Source organism: Coregonus lavaretus (assembly GCF_964263955.1).
Source record: "Coregonus lavaretus genome assembly, chromosome: 15".
Lineage (NCBI taxonomy): Eukaryota > Metazoa > Chordata > Actinopteri > Salmoniformes > Salmonidae > Coregonus > Coregonus lavaretus.
The window spans coordinates 30,231,658-30,246,721 of NC_140002.1; the positions used below are offsets into that span (position 1 = coordinate 30,231,658).

Here is a 15,064-nt window from a genome sequence, read left to right on the forward strand (position 1 = left end):
GAACACTCCTATGGCTTTTATATGGTATATTGGCCCCCCTCCCACTGTCTAGAGGACTATCACACCAAAAGAGATGTATCTTTATAGGCATATAATAATGTTCTACATTCCAAATTGGGTAGGTTTGCTGCCATGTACTGCACATTTGTCCTGTGCCAATGTTGTAGTTACATGAATGGGTCATACAAGCATAGTGTATGCATTTAACACTTCGCTATACTGAAATGAATGTTGATTAAAATTCTATAGAAAATGCCTACAGACTACATGTGTAATATTTCCTCTACACTAACTCTTCCACATGATGGCAACATATCTACAGTCACTGTAACTGGTGAGTCTATTACATTTTTTAAAAGCAGTAGGTAAACATTGCGGTTATTACAGAATTAAATCTATAGTCGTTGATAATGTTACAAATGTAAAAGTAGTTGAGTCATATAGGGATGTTCTGGTTTCCATTTAACTGCACTTCATTGGCACAGGACACCATTAATGAGGGAGGCAACTATTTATTATTGTAAACTGTCTGTCAGTATAATCTCTTCTTCCTAGAGTTCAGTTATAAGAGTGGAGGGTCATATTCACAACCCCCCTTTTACCCTCATCACCCAGCCCTTCCCTACTCCAAGGCACTGCTTAAACTGTAAACATGGCAGTTTGGCTTACTAAGATAGGATCATTTCCATGACTGCCAGAGCTACTTGTGGAGTGTGTAAAAATGTGAAATATCAGTTACAATGTCACACAGCTGATATTCAATCCACTAGGCAAGGGGGAAACTAATCTAAGACTTGATACTGAATTGTGATACAAGATGAATTGCTCATATATGTGAATGCAAGCATGCTCACATATATGAGTAGAATATAGACATTTTAAAATGTCCTAAAAGTGCTTTTATCCATTTACAATCGATTCTGTTCTGTACTCTCCATTTTAATATATATTTAAGGTTATAATATTTGCCTCTGTACTAAATATATTTATTATATATAGAATCCATTTAGGGTAAACTACATAAAATACCCACAGCTTAAGCATTTCCCCTGATCTCTAAAATAATCAAAGTAGATTCATAGTCTGTCCAGAGGAGTATTGGGAACTTTGGTAGGGAAAACAACAATACCAATATATTCAACAACTTGTTGCCTTATTGTTGTCTTACTACTAGTTTAGTATGATAAATAAAAGTGCCCAATGAGTTCGAGACCTCTGGTACAGTATTGCAGAGCCAAAGACACAAAACTGGGCCTGCTAAAGCATCAGTCAGTGAAGTTCAATACTGGCTCAAGAACCACACAGCTATTGCTTGAAACCACAATAATAGTTGAGTATTATCCACTGCAGCCCCATCCATACAAACTCTCTCACACACACACATGCATACAGCTTTGCATACAAAAACACACATACCCACATCCATACCAATGAACATAAAATACATTAAAAACTGAAGTTTCAGACAGATTGATCTAGTAAGAGAAAAGGGAACTATATTAAACTGGATAACACCCGCAAGATGAAAAACATCTGACTTCCATTATAATATTCTTACAACCACATCTCTATGTCCTCTTTATTACGGTCACTTCAAAGCCTTCATACTTCATCACCCCTCGACCCCCACATCTTAACAAGTCACCTCACTCCCTACCACTGGTACGTTTTACACACAACAAATTAACTAAACTCCCTTCTCCGAACAAGAACTACACTAGAACAGCATATATATTGCAATATAACGGCAATATAACAGTAGAGATAAATGTAAGAATACCAGTTAGGCTAATACCAAATACAGAAACCGTACAGATATCAAATCTTTGTAGCGATATTGTGTAAATTCATGACAAGAAAAAAAGGTAGAAATATCTAAAGTCAGTTAGAAAGCCTCCTAAACGGTGAGTAGGTCCCTCCCCGATATGTAACAAGGGTAGAATAAAGGAATAGAAGGTGTATAGCTAGAACACAGAGGTATGTTCCATTTAACTGCTCTGGATTTACTAGGGAATAGAATGATATTATGTTCACATCATAGATAGTCCATCTTTTTTAAACCTACTTCCAAAAAACATCAAAATAAGAAACATATTAAATCAAGTTTTAATCAAAACGACACATCTTATTTTTAAACGATAAGTTGAAAATGACGTCATAGGGTATCAGAAGCTTCTATGGTGAAGTGTTGCAACAATACTTCAAACCTCTAGGGTGTGCCAGGACAGTGTGTGTGTGATATATATATATATATATATATATATATATATATATATATATATATATATATATATATATATATATATATATATATATATATATATATATATATATATATATATATATATATATATATATATATATATATATATATATATATATATATATATATACATACATACACACACAGTGGGGAGAACAAGTATTTGATACACTGCTGATTTTGCAGGTTTTTCCTACTTACAAAGCATGTAGAGGTCTGTAATTTTTATCATAGGTACACTTCAACTGTGAGAGACGGAATCTAAAACAAAAATCCAGAAAATCACATTGTATGATTTTTAAGTAATTAATTAAAGCCCCGAAACCTGAAGGATCTGGAGAAGGTTTGTATGGAGGAGTGGGCCAAAATCTCTGCTGCAGTGTGTGCAAACCTGGTCAAGACCTACAGGAAATGTATGATCTCTGTAATTGCAAACAAAGGTTTCTGTACCAAATATTAAGTTCTGCTTTTCTGATGTATCACATACTTATGTCATGCAATAAAATGCAAATTAATTACTTAAAAATCATACAATGTGATTTTCTGGATTTTTGTTTTAGATTCCGTCTCTCACAGTTGAAGTGTACCTATGATAAAAATTACAGACCTCTACATGCTTTGTAAGTAGGAAAACCTGCAAAAACGGCAGTGTATCAAATACTTGTTCTCCCCACTGTGTGTGTGTGTGTGTGTGTGTGTGTGTGTGTGTGTGTGTGTGTGTGTGTGTGTGTGTGTGTGTGTGTGTGTGTGTGTGTGTGTGTGTGTGTGTGTGTGTGTGTGTGTGTGTATATATATATATATATATATATATATATATATATATATATATATATATATATATATATATATATATATATATATATATATATATATATATATATATATATATATCAGGTCCATGGCAACACCCCAAATGGAGGCGTAATATACACATCTGCCAGTGTCTTCAATTTACCATGTTCTCTTCCATTTGAAAATCTTAGATACTAGCTATTTACAATTCAATATTGACTTATATTGGTTAAATCCTGCCTTCTTCAAAACGTATTTCACCAGTAAGGAATGTTTTTAACATACCTCCAATAAGAAGGAACTACAGTAGTTACGACTAAACACAGGTCCACCAAGTGACTGAGGTACAATAATAAAGGAGAAGTATATACAGTACAGTAGAGATGATATTACATTATAATCCTGTGGTGATGTCTCATAGGTAGCTACCATTTCAGAGGGAGCTCAAATTTGTTCAGGGGAGTCGGCAGGTGAGATAGACTTTGTCGTGAAGAGTTTAGGCTGGAATGGATTTACAGTAGGCTTGTGTGTGCTGTATGTGTGTGTTGAGTCTGTGTTGAGTCTGTGACTGTGTGGTGTGTCCTTGTAAGTGGGGGGATTTGAGTGTCTTTAGCTTGGCCTGGTGATTTCCATACACTGACTATGGGACATGTTGTTTCACCAGTTCATGATGCAGTTCCTGTTCAGGGTCATGAAGTAGACCTGGCTGCTGCCCCCGGAGCGCACCGAAGCAAAGAACACCTGAGATGCAAGACAGAAAATTACAACCACACACATATAGATTGTGTACAAACAGGTGTGTGCATACCTGTTTGTGTGTGTGTGTGTGTGACCCACCTTGTCATTCCTCTCACAGAGGAACTTGAGCCTCTGGGCTCTCTTGTGCATGAAGACTCCATCCAAGTGGCCTGTCTCTACAGCACGTATCTCTATGGCCTTCTCTCCCCAACCCATGATCTGGTTGGAGCAGATATGGGCTGCACAGAGAGAAAGAGAGGGAGAGAACTCAGAACACGGCAACTTTAAGAGGAAGTGTGTGTGTATGTGTGTATGCCTGTACACATGTGCCATACCAACGGAGGTGGGCATCTCGCCCCACTGCAGCACCACATCTTTGATGATGCGTCCGTAGGTGTTGACGTAGACGCCCTCGTCCTCGTAACACAGCAGCATCTCCATGCCGTCCGAGCTGGGCAGGAACACGATGGCATGGGGCATTATCTGGGACTGGATCTGGACACACACACACAGAGAGGAGAAGGAGTAGAATATTGTTTGACCTAACAGTTAAATGCACTGATTCTCGCTCTGAATAAGAGTGTCTGTGAAGCAGTGTTGTAGTCGAGTCACAAGTCCCTATGGCTAAGTCCGAGTCATAAATAGTGATGTCACGAGTCCCTATGGCTAAGTCTGAGTCACCAATAGTAGAGTCACGAGTCCCTATGGCTAATTCCGAGTCACCAATAGTCGAGTCACGAGTCCCTATGGCTAATTCCGAGTCACCAATAGTCGAGTCACGAGTCCCTATGGCTAATTCCGAGTCACCAATAGTCGAGTCACTAGTCCCTATGGCTGAAGTCCGAGTCCCAGTGCTTGAGTCTAGGTCAAAGTGCTCAAGTCTGAATCACTGGGTCTGAGTTTTGAAGTTCAAAGTGGTTCCGGTCTTCTCTTCCATTTCTCTGTTACATATTTGACATTGCGCCACACTCTTTGCACCATCTGCTGAAAAATGTGGAAAGCAAAATTAATGATTCGGGGTTCTTTAGACATATTTGGTATTTTGGTTACTGCTGTTTTTTTGCACACTCGTACTGCCGTCTTGATGGCTCAATGCTCGTCTGTTGCTAGAGATTCGCGCCTCTATTGATTTGGCTCAGATTTAGTAGAATAAATCTTCCCAGCAACAACTAGTGGGGGGCTGGTGGGAAGATTTTAATGTGAGCATTGAAGTAACGCAAAGATTTACCTCCTGTTGCCCAATGGTCATAAATGGCTGCAATATGCAAGAGACTATGAAACAAATAAGTCATTCATTCACACGCTCACATTTTATTTTAATGTAATGTTCAATAGTTATGTCAAGTCAGTAATGGATGAATGTTCTCTAGACAGAATTGGCTATTGCTCTTGTCAGATTGACCAGACTATTATTTGCAATAATTGTAACAGGCTTTCAGCTACTTTTTTGTAAATCACCCACTGATATTTGTGTAGGTTCTTTATTGCAGAGTGAAAACGTCAGGCTTGTCAGAACCTGGCTATAGGATGCAGGGGGGAAAGTGGGAGGGTAGAGCGAGACGACAAATTCAAAGAGCCTACTTTTCTATACTCAAGGGGAGAGAGAGAAATAGATAGACTGTTTTACTCTTAAATTCAATACTATGGTTTTCAATTTCGTAAAGTAGTTTGTGTTTCTTAACCAGGCAAAGCTAAATAGTAGACTGGTGACCGGTGGGTACGGGCACGCAACAGAGTCGCTTGCACAACGTGTAGCCTATGATCGGAGGTGGAGACGGAGCAGAGCCTGCCTTGCCTGTCTGCCCACACTCATCGCTTGCGTCGCAGCAGCTCACCAGCTGATGTAGGCTGTGGCGCGCCCTTCCCACTGCTAGAGAACAGAACCCTCGCTGCTCTGCGCACACAGTTCTGCTAATATTCTGCTTATCATAGTAGCATACTCAGTCCAAGTGCAAATACAAGTCACAAGAAGGCGAGTCTGAGTCACCAATGGTTGAGTCACAAGTCATGAAAATCGGGACGAGTCCGAATCGAGTACTACAACACTGCTGTGAAGTGACTAAAATAAAATGTAAATCTAGCAAGAAGTGGGTGGAATCTGTGAGAACGTTTTTATATCAATACCTGTCAAGTTTGGGCATCTAATCAATAAAACTGATTATTATTCATGTTTTGTAGCTATTTTAGGTGTGAATGAATTCCCAAGTCTATTTGATTTGGAAGGATTTGTGGGGGCTTAAGGATATTCTGCCCCCATAGTTTCTGTCTGGCCCTGTTTATCTGTGTGTGTGTGTGTGTGTGTGTGGTGTTACATGAGGAACTTCTCCACCTACATGCACTGGGATGTAGATGTCATAGTTGTTCCCAGAGTCCACGTCGATGGCGTGGAAGCCAGCAATGGAGCCGTAGATGACCTTCAACCTCTGACCTTCCTCCACTGTGAGGTCTACCAACTGGGGCCTGTGGGGCAGGTCACCAAAGGACTAGAGGAGAGAGAGAGATGGGAGACGGAAAGAGAGAGGAGAAAGAGAGAGAACATAAGGGATTTTGAATGTTGTTCTGGTTGACAGGCTGTGGGAAATAGAACACCTGGCATTCAGAACAATGAGGAAGGAAAAGTGAGACCTACCTTGAAGGCCATGAATTTGTGATAAGGCTTGGGAGCCCAGGCATATACCTCCACAGCATTCTTCATAGCTATCACCAGGAACTTGATCCTCTCATATTTCACTAGACACAAACAACAAAGCGGGATTAGAGCCTTTATATTATGCTATAAATAATCACTGCCAAAAAGACAAAACCATGTGTAAATATACATTTTTGGAAAAACTGAATGCAATAACAGGTCACATCACTGTTACTCTTCTGTTTCCTTCCTCCCTTTACTCACCCACTTTGTAGTGCACACATCCCTCCATCTCCCCTACAGTGGTCCAGCCCTGCTTCTTCTCCACCTCTGGGTCATTGTGGAGGATCTTGTTCCTCAGCCAGGCCAGGTAGTACACACGCACCTTGTTCTTCTTACCTGGGGCGGACACACACACAGACAGAAAGTAAGAGGTTATACAGTGGATAAGAAAAGGGTCTGAGTAGCAACAGATGGGGTTTGTGATGCACAGGTCCTTGTCCACGGGTGTATTCAGATAAGTGAAACGTTCAGAACGTTGCAGATAGAAAGGCAAAACGTAGAGCTAACCGATTCTATCTGAAGATTTTGAGACGATGCACTATCCTGAACAAACCCCAGATGAGCGCAGTGTGTGAAAAGTGCTGAGCAGTATTAATCACCTGATATGGTGATAAGCAGGTTCAGTCCCTCTAGGACATCCATTTGTTGGAACCTGCGGGAGTTGATGAGGGGGTAGACCTTCCCCTGACCACTACGGTCCAGCAGCTTCAGACCGTTCTCTGTCCCAACCAGCAGGTTCACACCTGGGAATCACACACATAGTTAGATACAAATATCCCCAAAATGCAATCAATCAGGACCTACAGGAAATTTGTAAAAGATGTCATACTCATGCTGGATGGAATAAAATGATTACAGTGTGGGCTATAGCTTAGACCAGCGTGCTGTCAGTCTCACCCCAGAGAGCAGCACATAGGATCTCAGAGTTGAACCTCTTCTTGTACTTGCGGATCTCAGGGGTGTCGCTGTGGGGGCGTGTGTTGGTGGGGTTCACATTCACCATGGAGCCTTTCCTCACCTCCATCTTCAGCTGCTCAAATCTGGAGCCCAGGCCTGGACACAGCAGGAGGGAGGCAGGGAAGCAGGCAGAGTTTAGAGGGAAGAGGAGAGAAATACAACCCATGTTTTTTATTCTACAAAAGCCCAAACTTCCTTAAGGGAATGATAATATTGAATCAAGCTACTGTGGGCAAATGCTGCCCTCCTGCTGTGAGACATTTCCATGACTCAGATTTACTAACAGCAGTAAAGTAAAAGATGCTGGATTGTGAGCCGAGTACTGAAGCTAGAGACTAGAATAGGGAAGTAGGGAAGTGAAGGTGTATAGGGGAACCTCATTTAACCTCTTGATAATGATACGTTCTGTCTGTACTTACTGCCCACAGAGATGGCATCCGCAGTGTCACCTGGTGGCTGGTACATGCCCAGGTCAACAAAGGTGGTGAAGGAGGACTTGCCACTTGACGCCTTGACTAGACCCCTAGACTGATACTGGGAGAAACAGGAAGAAGGGAGAGAATGGAGTTTGGGCAGAGAAACATGTACATGGAGACAGATGGATTGTACTTGTATTCAGGGTGACAGACAGTCAGAGAGACTCACATCATAGACAGAGTCTTTCCCAGGGGAGGAGTGGGAGGCTGAGTCAGTGGGGGAGTGGGAGGGCTGCACCACGTCAGGCAGGTTGGTGTATCCATTGTGGCTCCGCTTCTCTGGTGTCTGCCAGGCAACAGGGACAAACCAGTCACAATGGCCTAACACAACCCCCTACATTAGAGTAACCTGACCACCCACACACATTTACACAACTCCACACACATGCGTACATACGTGTTTAACACAGATGACTTCTCTCTAGTCCCGTAGGCTACTTCCTGAAAGACAGATAACTTACCCTCTGCACCAGCATGGTCTGGTCCCTGTAGACTCCAGCCTGCCCCTCCTCCCCTCCCTCGCCCTCCTCCTCATGAACAACCATGGTGTTGACCGAGTCAGTGTCTGCATCCCTGGGACTAAAGACAGACAGGAGAGGAAGTCAGGGAGGAAGAAACAGAGGAAAAGGACAGAACAGCGCACAGTGGAGGATATGCAATGGACAGGAAAATAAAACAAGGGAAGATCAGGGTGGTGGTAAAAAGAGGATAGAATGGCCTTTCAATGTCATTATTCCCACAAGAAGCGGTCTCTGTAAAAAGCCATTTATTTTTTCTCCTTTCGGTTTGTCAGTGTGTGTGTCTCCCACCCTGGTACTGACCGGTCTGTGGGGCTGTCCTCCTCATTCCCCTCTCCACTCTCACTCTCCTCACTGCTCTCACTGCCTTCTGAGGATGAGGAGTAGTCGTTGGCCTTCACCGGCGGTCTGGGCTGCTCCTCAGGACGCTCTTTAGCATACAGTCCATGGTCCTGAACACACACACGGCACACAGACGACAGGTTTTGCCAGCATACTAGGACTATGACAGGCATGTGTAACTTAACACAGCGGCCTGACATTGAGAACGTAAAAACATGTGTATCACAGCACACACACAGATACTAACCTCTCCTATAGCTCTCTTGTAACTCTGTGCATTGGAAGAAGCAATAGACAAACAGGGAAGTGAGTGGTGTAAAAAGAAGAAAGTGCAGCGAATAGGATAGGAAAAAGAGAGAAACTGTTAGTGCAGGAGTCACTATCCAGAAAAATATCAGTTGTATGGATTGGGGAGTGAGTGCAGAGGTTACAATAGTGCAGAATAGTCAGTGAAAAGAGAAAGATATATTTCTACAAAAAAAAGTGTGAACAGCTGAGAAAAGGGAAGGGTGTGTAAAGTGCTGTCTGAATCCCCTTCATGCAGTGTTCATAGTGAGTGTGTTTTACAGGTGAGGGGTACTTACAGCAGGGCGACTGGGGCGGGACGAGGTGCGAGACTCCCCTGGCTTGTGCCCCATCATGCGCCCATCATGGCCTAGTATGGGGGAGTCTATTTTGGAGGAGCCTGAAACCAACATTCTGAATGTCACCATGGGGGCTTCCTAACATTATTGTTGGGGCTTGCTTCATTCCATAAGAGGGTTCAACAGAAAGAGAGGGGATTAGCAGAGTCATAGAGAATGTGATAGACTCACTGAGTATCCGGTGCCTCTCCAGAGAGCCAGTCTGGGGTAGACTGGACACAAGGTTCATGCTATCTCCTCTCTCCCAACGGTCGTTGCGGCTGAGGTCTGGGTTGCTGTTACAAGGAAGAGATAAGATCAGTTATCAAGCCTCAGCAGTGAATATCATAACTTTGTTATGATCTACTATCATTCAAGTGTCATGATTGGAATCAGAATAGTCTTCTGACACACACGTTGAAATGTATCGCCAAATGAGCTCATGAGTGAGACAGGGAGTAAAACTGATTTTCTGTTCGGTGCGTTAGATTAGTATCAGCTGATTATTTTGACGAATCATGATTTCGCGGAGGTGTGGTTCAGTGGGGACACATTTTAGCCTCAATTCTCTAATAAACATTGCTTACCCGCAAAATAGTTTCATCAAAAACCATCGCCAGATACATCCATGTTAGCATGCAGCACATAAAATATTAATAAACATATGTGCACTTTCTGAAGAGAGAGGGAGGGACTGGGAACAGGCTTTGGCATAGGGAGGCACGGACTTCGCTAAGACAGATTGGAAAGTGTTTGCCGCCAAAACCTAAATCAAGTAGCGGGAGATTTGGTTCTAGGAGCCGGGATTAGAATGAGAGTAGTTTAGATGTGTCCGTCTGAGTTACCTGGCTCTGACTGGATGCCTGATGCCAGAGGAGAGGTTGGTGTTGAGAGCTGTGGCAATGGAGGCTGTCCTCTGGGGAATCTGCGAAAGATAGTGATATCCGACATTATTAAATACACTACATGACCAAAAGTATGTGGACACCTGCTCGTCAAACATCTTTTTCCAAAATCATGGGCATTAATATGGACTTGGTCCGCCCTTTGCTGCTATAACAGCCTCCACTCTTCTGGGAAGGCTTTCCAGTAGATGTTGCTTCGGGGACTTGCTTCCATTCAGCCACAAGAACCTTAGTGAGGTCAGGCACTGATGTTGGGCGATTAGGTCTGGCTCGCAGTCGGCGTTCCAATTGAACCCAAAGGTGTTCGATGGGGTTGAGGTCAGGGCTCTGTGCAGGCCAGTCAAGTTCTTCCACACCGACCGAGACAAACCATTTCTGTATGGACCTCGCTTTGTGCACGGGGGCATTGTCATGCTGAAACAGGGAAGGGCCTTCCCCAAACTGTTGCCACAAAGTCGGAAGCACAGAATCGTCTAGAATGTCTTTGTATGCTGTAGCGTTAAGATTTCCCTTCACTGGAACTAAGGGGCCTAGCCCAAAGCATAAAATACAGCCCCAGACCATTATTCCTAACTACTTTACAGTTGGCACTCTCCATTGGGGCAGGTAGCGTTCTCCTGGCATCCGCCAAACCCAGATTCGGCCGTTGAACTGCCAGATGGTAAAGCGTGATTCATCACTCCAGAAAACACGTTTCCACTGCTCCAGAGTCCAATGGCAGCGAGCTTTACACCACTCCAGCCGACACTTGGCATTGCGCATGGTGATCTTAGGCTTGTGTGCGGCTGCTCGGCCATGGAAACCCATTTCATGAAGCTTCCGACTAACAGTTATTGTGCTGACGTTGCTACCAGAAGCAGTTTGGAACTCGGTAGTGAGTGTTGCAACTGAGGACAGACAATTTTTATGCGCTTCAGCACTCAGCGGTCCCATTCTGTGAGCTTGTGTGGCCTACCACTTCGCGGCTGAGCCGTTGTTGCGCCTAGATGTTTCCACTTAACAGCACTTACAGTTGACCGGGGCAGCTCTAGCAGGGCAGAAATTTGACAAATTGACTTGTTGGAAAGGTGGCATCCTATGACGGTGCCACGTTGAAAGTCACTGAGCTCTTCAGTAAGGCCATTCTACTGCCAATGTTTGGCTATGGAGATTGCATGGCTGTGTGCTCAATTTTATACACCGGTCAGCAAAGGGTGTGGCTGAAATAGCCAAATCCACTAATTTTAAGGGGTGTCCACATACTTTTGTATATATATCTTAAAGACTAAAACCCAGCAGGTGGCCTCTCACCTTTGGCGGCTGTTCGATCTCTGGCAGGCGGATCCAGGGGCCGCGGTCCTCCCTTTTGCGAGGCTGTGGGGCGGGGCTCTCGGAGGTGGGGTCAGAGTTCTGTCGGACCAGCTCCCTGGAGTGGACGGGGCGGGGGGTGGGGGAGGGATCCTGGGTGGGGAAGGCGGACATGGTCTTAGTGGGCTGGTCACACAGGGACTGGGAGCGGGGGACAGGGGCAGCGTAGGGCTTGAGCGGGACCAAGTGGGCCATCTGGAACTGAAGGGGGGCAGCAGTGAGGGAGGAGGGAACGGAGGAGGTGAATATGGCAGTGGAGGAGAGGGCAGGGTCGGCAGTGAGAGCAAGCAGAATAGAGTGAGATAGGAGGGAGGATTGTGCGGGGAATAAATTAGGGCAATAAGACAATATGAAAGCAATAAGAAGGGAAGAGGGTGGGTCCAGGAGGAGGAGAGGGGAGAAAAGGAAGGAAAAGAAGATTGGAAATAAATAAAGGTAAAATAAACATTATTAGACAGTCCAAGGAAAAAGACATGGGGAAGAATAGAACATCTCATTTTTCTCTCAACTTTGACACATTGTAGCCTCCACTGTGATAAACCAGTATTTAAACATGTCTACACTATATTGTAACAAGGGGAAACATATTAATAAAGTACACACAAATATATTCTCAGATGAACATAAACGCCAACACACACACACACACCTTGCCCTGCCCCCCCTGAGGTTCAACAGGCCGCTGCATAGGCGGGGTCTGAGCAGCCTGGCCCCCTCCGGATTGGCTGATGGAGTCGGAGCGTGATTGGATGGCAGTGTCAGAGACAGTGGTGCAGATTTTGGGGGAGCCCTGCCTGTTGAGCTTACTGCGCTCCTCCACCTGAGACAGAGGGAGAGAGGAAAATGGAGGGAAAGAAGGGGAGAAGAGATGGGGGAGAGGGAGGGAGAAAGCACATCACAGAGATGTCAAATCAGACTAACTTACAGGAAAAAAGATGACACCTAAGGTGATACTGCATAACTGCTTGATGCTAGCTTGTTACAGGGTAATTGCTAAATATATTCCTCTGGTAGTACTCTATATTACTCTAGGTTATAAAACCCTATTTAATGAAAGGTGTGGTCCCTAGGGTTATTTAATGTGAAGTAAGAGCACGTTCCACTGTTCATGTCTGTGTGGCATTATTGTACCTCTCTGGCCCAGGCAGGCTTATTGTTGGGCTCCACGTTCTTGCTGTAGTGGTAGAGGGGCTGGGGCTTCTTGTCCTGTTGCTGCTGCTGCAGGGACACCAGGTAGGCATGCTCCTGCTGCAGCTGCCTCTGCAGACGCTCCGACTGCCTCTGCTCTTCCAGCTGCTTGCGCTTGTACTCCTGCACAAACACCATGATACGGTCAAAGCACACTTTTGTAGGACTGAGCAGGGCTAGTACACAATATACATCCCTTTGACATGCCCCCAAAACAGACACAATCCTACATACAAAGATGGGGACATCATGCAGGGTATACATAGACAAGGGCCTTATTCTCAGGGTTCTCTCAATGATTCTCCAGTTCTCTCAATACATTATTTCGTAAAGTAAGGAGCAAAATACAGTGCGTTAGTGCAAACCATCAAACTGGCGTGTTTGATGCCTCTAGTGGTGAGAGGTGTGAAGTGCCAGTAGGAGGAGGAAGAGGGTAAGCAGTATGCACTGCAGGCAGAGGTAGGGGTAGACTAGGGCTGAGGAGAGGAGGTGACTGCAGGATAAAGGAAGGAAGAGAGTTACCATGAGCAGTGCCTGCTCCTGAAGCAGCTGCTGCTGAAGGATTTCTAACTGCCGCTGTTCCTCCTCTAACTTATGTCTTATGAACTCCTGAAGAGAGGTGGAGGAGGGGTGAAGAGGGAAAGGAAAGACAATGGAGAAGAAGAGGATAGATATAAATAGACCACGATGTAGGGGGGAATTATGACTGTCATACACTAGTTAGTACACAGCCCTAGTGATTTGTCAAGGCTTTAAAGTTCTACAGGTAAACTAAAAGCTACTGCAAACGGTATTTGTTTTTACAGTTAGACTGTTTGACTCTACAATACAAATCCATATAAATTGCATCACTTCTTCATTTAGGACTCGATGCAGGTTAGTTATCGTGAAGAAACGGGCAATGGTAGGAGAGTTAAACGGTTTATGGAGAAAAGGAGAATTGATTATAAAACGTAGGTTGACTGTGATATAATGCCAGTCACAGTGTTACTAAGGTAGAGCGGAAACGAAGCAAAAGAGAGACGCAGAAACTGAGCTCACCCACAGAAAACTCATCTCTGTATAAATACACTAATTTAGATCACTGCTGCCATGGCAACCAGCTCACAGACATTCCACAGCCAGAGTGGCTTGCAGTAGCCTGCAGAGTAGGCTTCGCCCACACCTCTCCCCAATTGGCTGATTGTGCTCCTGAGCTTCTCGTGGTTGGTTACCTGCTCCCTTTCGGCCAGCCTCCTATCCTCCTCCCTCCTTATATCGTCAAGTCTCCGATGGGGGCCCTTTTCTTGCTGTCTCACCATCTCTCGCTCTTTTCTCTGTTGCTGAGAGGGAGAGGGATGACAGGAGAGAGAGGGAGAGAAATGAGTAGAGGCCACTTTTGCACATTAGGTTGTGGTTAGAATGGATGCCTTTCTTTTGCATAAACCGTTAGTTTTTTTCCTCCACTGTGAGAGGAAATAAAAGGTGTGAGAGAGAGCAAGCGAGAGAGAAAGAGAACGGAAGGAGGAGGAAGGAGATGTTGGTCGTGAGTCACACATGTACTGCCAGCCACTGCAGCCCTGCTCCTTCTCTGAGACTGACCTGCTCCCTGATTCAAACACTTGGACAGTTGTTTTTTTAACCCTTTAACTGTCTCTTATAAAACATTTTTAAAAAAATAATAATAATAAATAAATATATATATATATATATATATATATATATATATATATATATATATATATATTTTTTTTTTTGTATTATTAAAAACTTACATTCCTACTACTAAGAACTCAAATAGGAACTTTCAATATTATTTTTTTCAACTTGATGTGCAACAGAGCTCTACCAGGCTGTTGAGAAGTCGAAATACGGCCATACCAGCAATGCCATAGATGCGGTAAATGGCTGCTAAACGCTGACTCTGGTTCATATAAGCTAGTTAGCATACAGCAGTTAGTCACTTTTTTGGTTAATACATGATTCCATGTGTTATTTCATAGTTTTGATGTCTTCACTATTATTCTACAAATGTCGAAAATAGTAAAAATAAAATAAAAACCCTGGAATGAATAGGTGTCTCCAAACTTTTGACTGGTACTGTATACATACAGTTGAAGTCGGAAGTTTACATACACCTTAGCCAAATACATTTAAACTCAGTTTTTCACAATTCCTGATATTTAATCCTAGTAAAAAGTCCCTGTCTTAGGTCAGTTAGGATCACCACTTTATTTTAAGAAT

At 43.7% G+C, this 15,064-nt stretch overlaps 1 protein-coding gene across 3 annotated transcripts in view; it reads right to left on the bottom strand.

Annotated features, from left to right (window-relative positions):
• Window positions 1–3,096: 3,096 nt before the first annotated feature.
• The window catches only part of LOC311142065 (misshapen-like kinase 1), a 46,646-nt gene continuing 34,678 nt past the window's right edge, over window positions 3,097–15,064 (bottom strand). The window contains exons 12-31 of one of the 3 annotated variants that reach the window (XM_084177624.1): window positions 14,056–14,163; window positions 13,364–13,450; window positions 12,785–12,964; window positions 12,303–12,473; window positions 11,597–11,854; window positions 10,247–10,326; window positions 9,594–9,697; window positions 9,363–9,463; window positions 8,740–8,888; window positions 8,380–8,497; window positions 8,088–8,204; window positions 7,862–7,976; window positions 7,383–7,538; window positions 7,085–7,228; window positions 6,687–6,821; window positions 6,423–6,523; window positions 6,127–6,276; window positions 4,129–4,288; window positions 3,893–4,032; window positions 3,097–3,796 (exon numbers count right to left, since the gene is read on the bottom strand). In XM_084177624.1, the coding sequence (XP_084033750.1) occupies window positions 3,713–3,796; window positions 3,893–4,032; window positions 4,129–4,288; window positions 6,127–6,276; window positions 6,423–6,523; window positions 6,687–6,821; window positions 7,085–7,228; window positions 7,383–7,538; window positions 7,862–7,976; window positions 8,088–8,204; window positions 8,380–8,497; window positions 8,740–8,888; window positions 9,363–9,463; window positions 9,594–9,697; window positions 10,247–10,326; window positions 11,597–11,854; window positions 12,303–12,473; window positions 12,785–12,964; window positions 13,364–13,450; window positions 14,056–14,163 (2,658 nt within the window). In that variant the 3' untranslated portion in view covers window positions 3,097–3,712. Of the gene's footprint in view, window positions 4,033–4,128; window positions 4,289–6,126; window positions 6,277–6,422; window positions 6,524–6,686; window positions 6,822–7,084; window positions 7,229–7,382; window positions 7,539–7,861; window positions 7,977–8,087; window positions 8,205–8,379; window positions 8,498–8,739; window positions 8,889–9,362; window positions 9,464–9,593; window positions 9,698–10,246; window positions 10,327–11,596; window positions 11,855–12,302; window positions 12,474–12,784; window positions 12,965–13,363; window positions 13,451–14,055; window positions 14,164–15,064 lie in introns of all 3 variants that reach the window. The other 2 variants (XM_084177625.1, XM_084177623.1) reach the window with 2 other exon arrangements.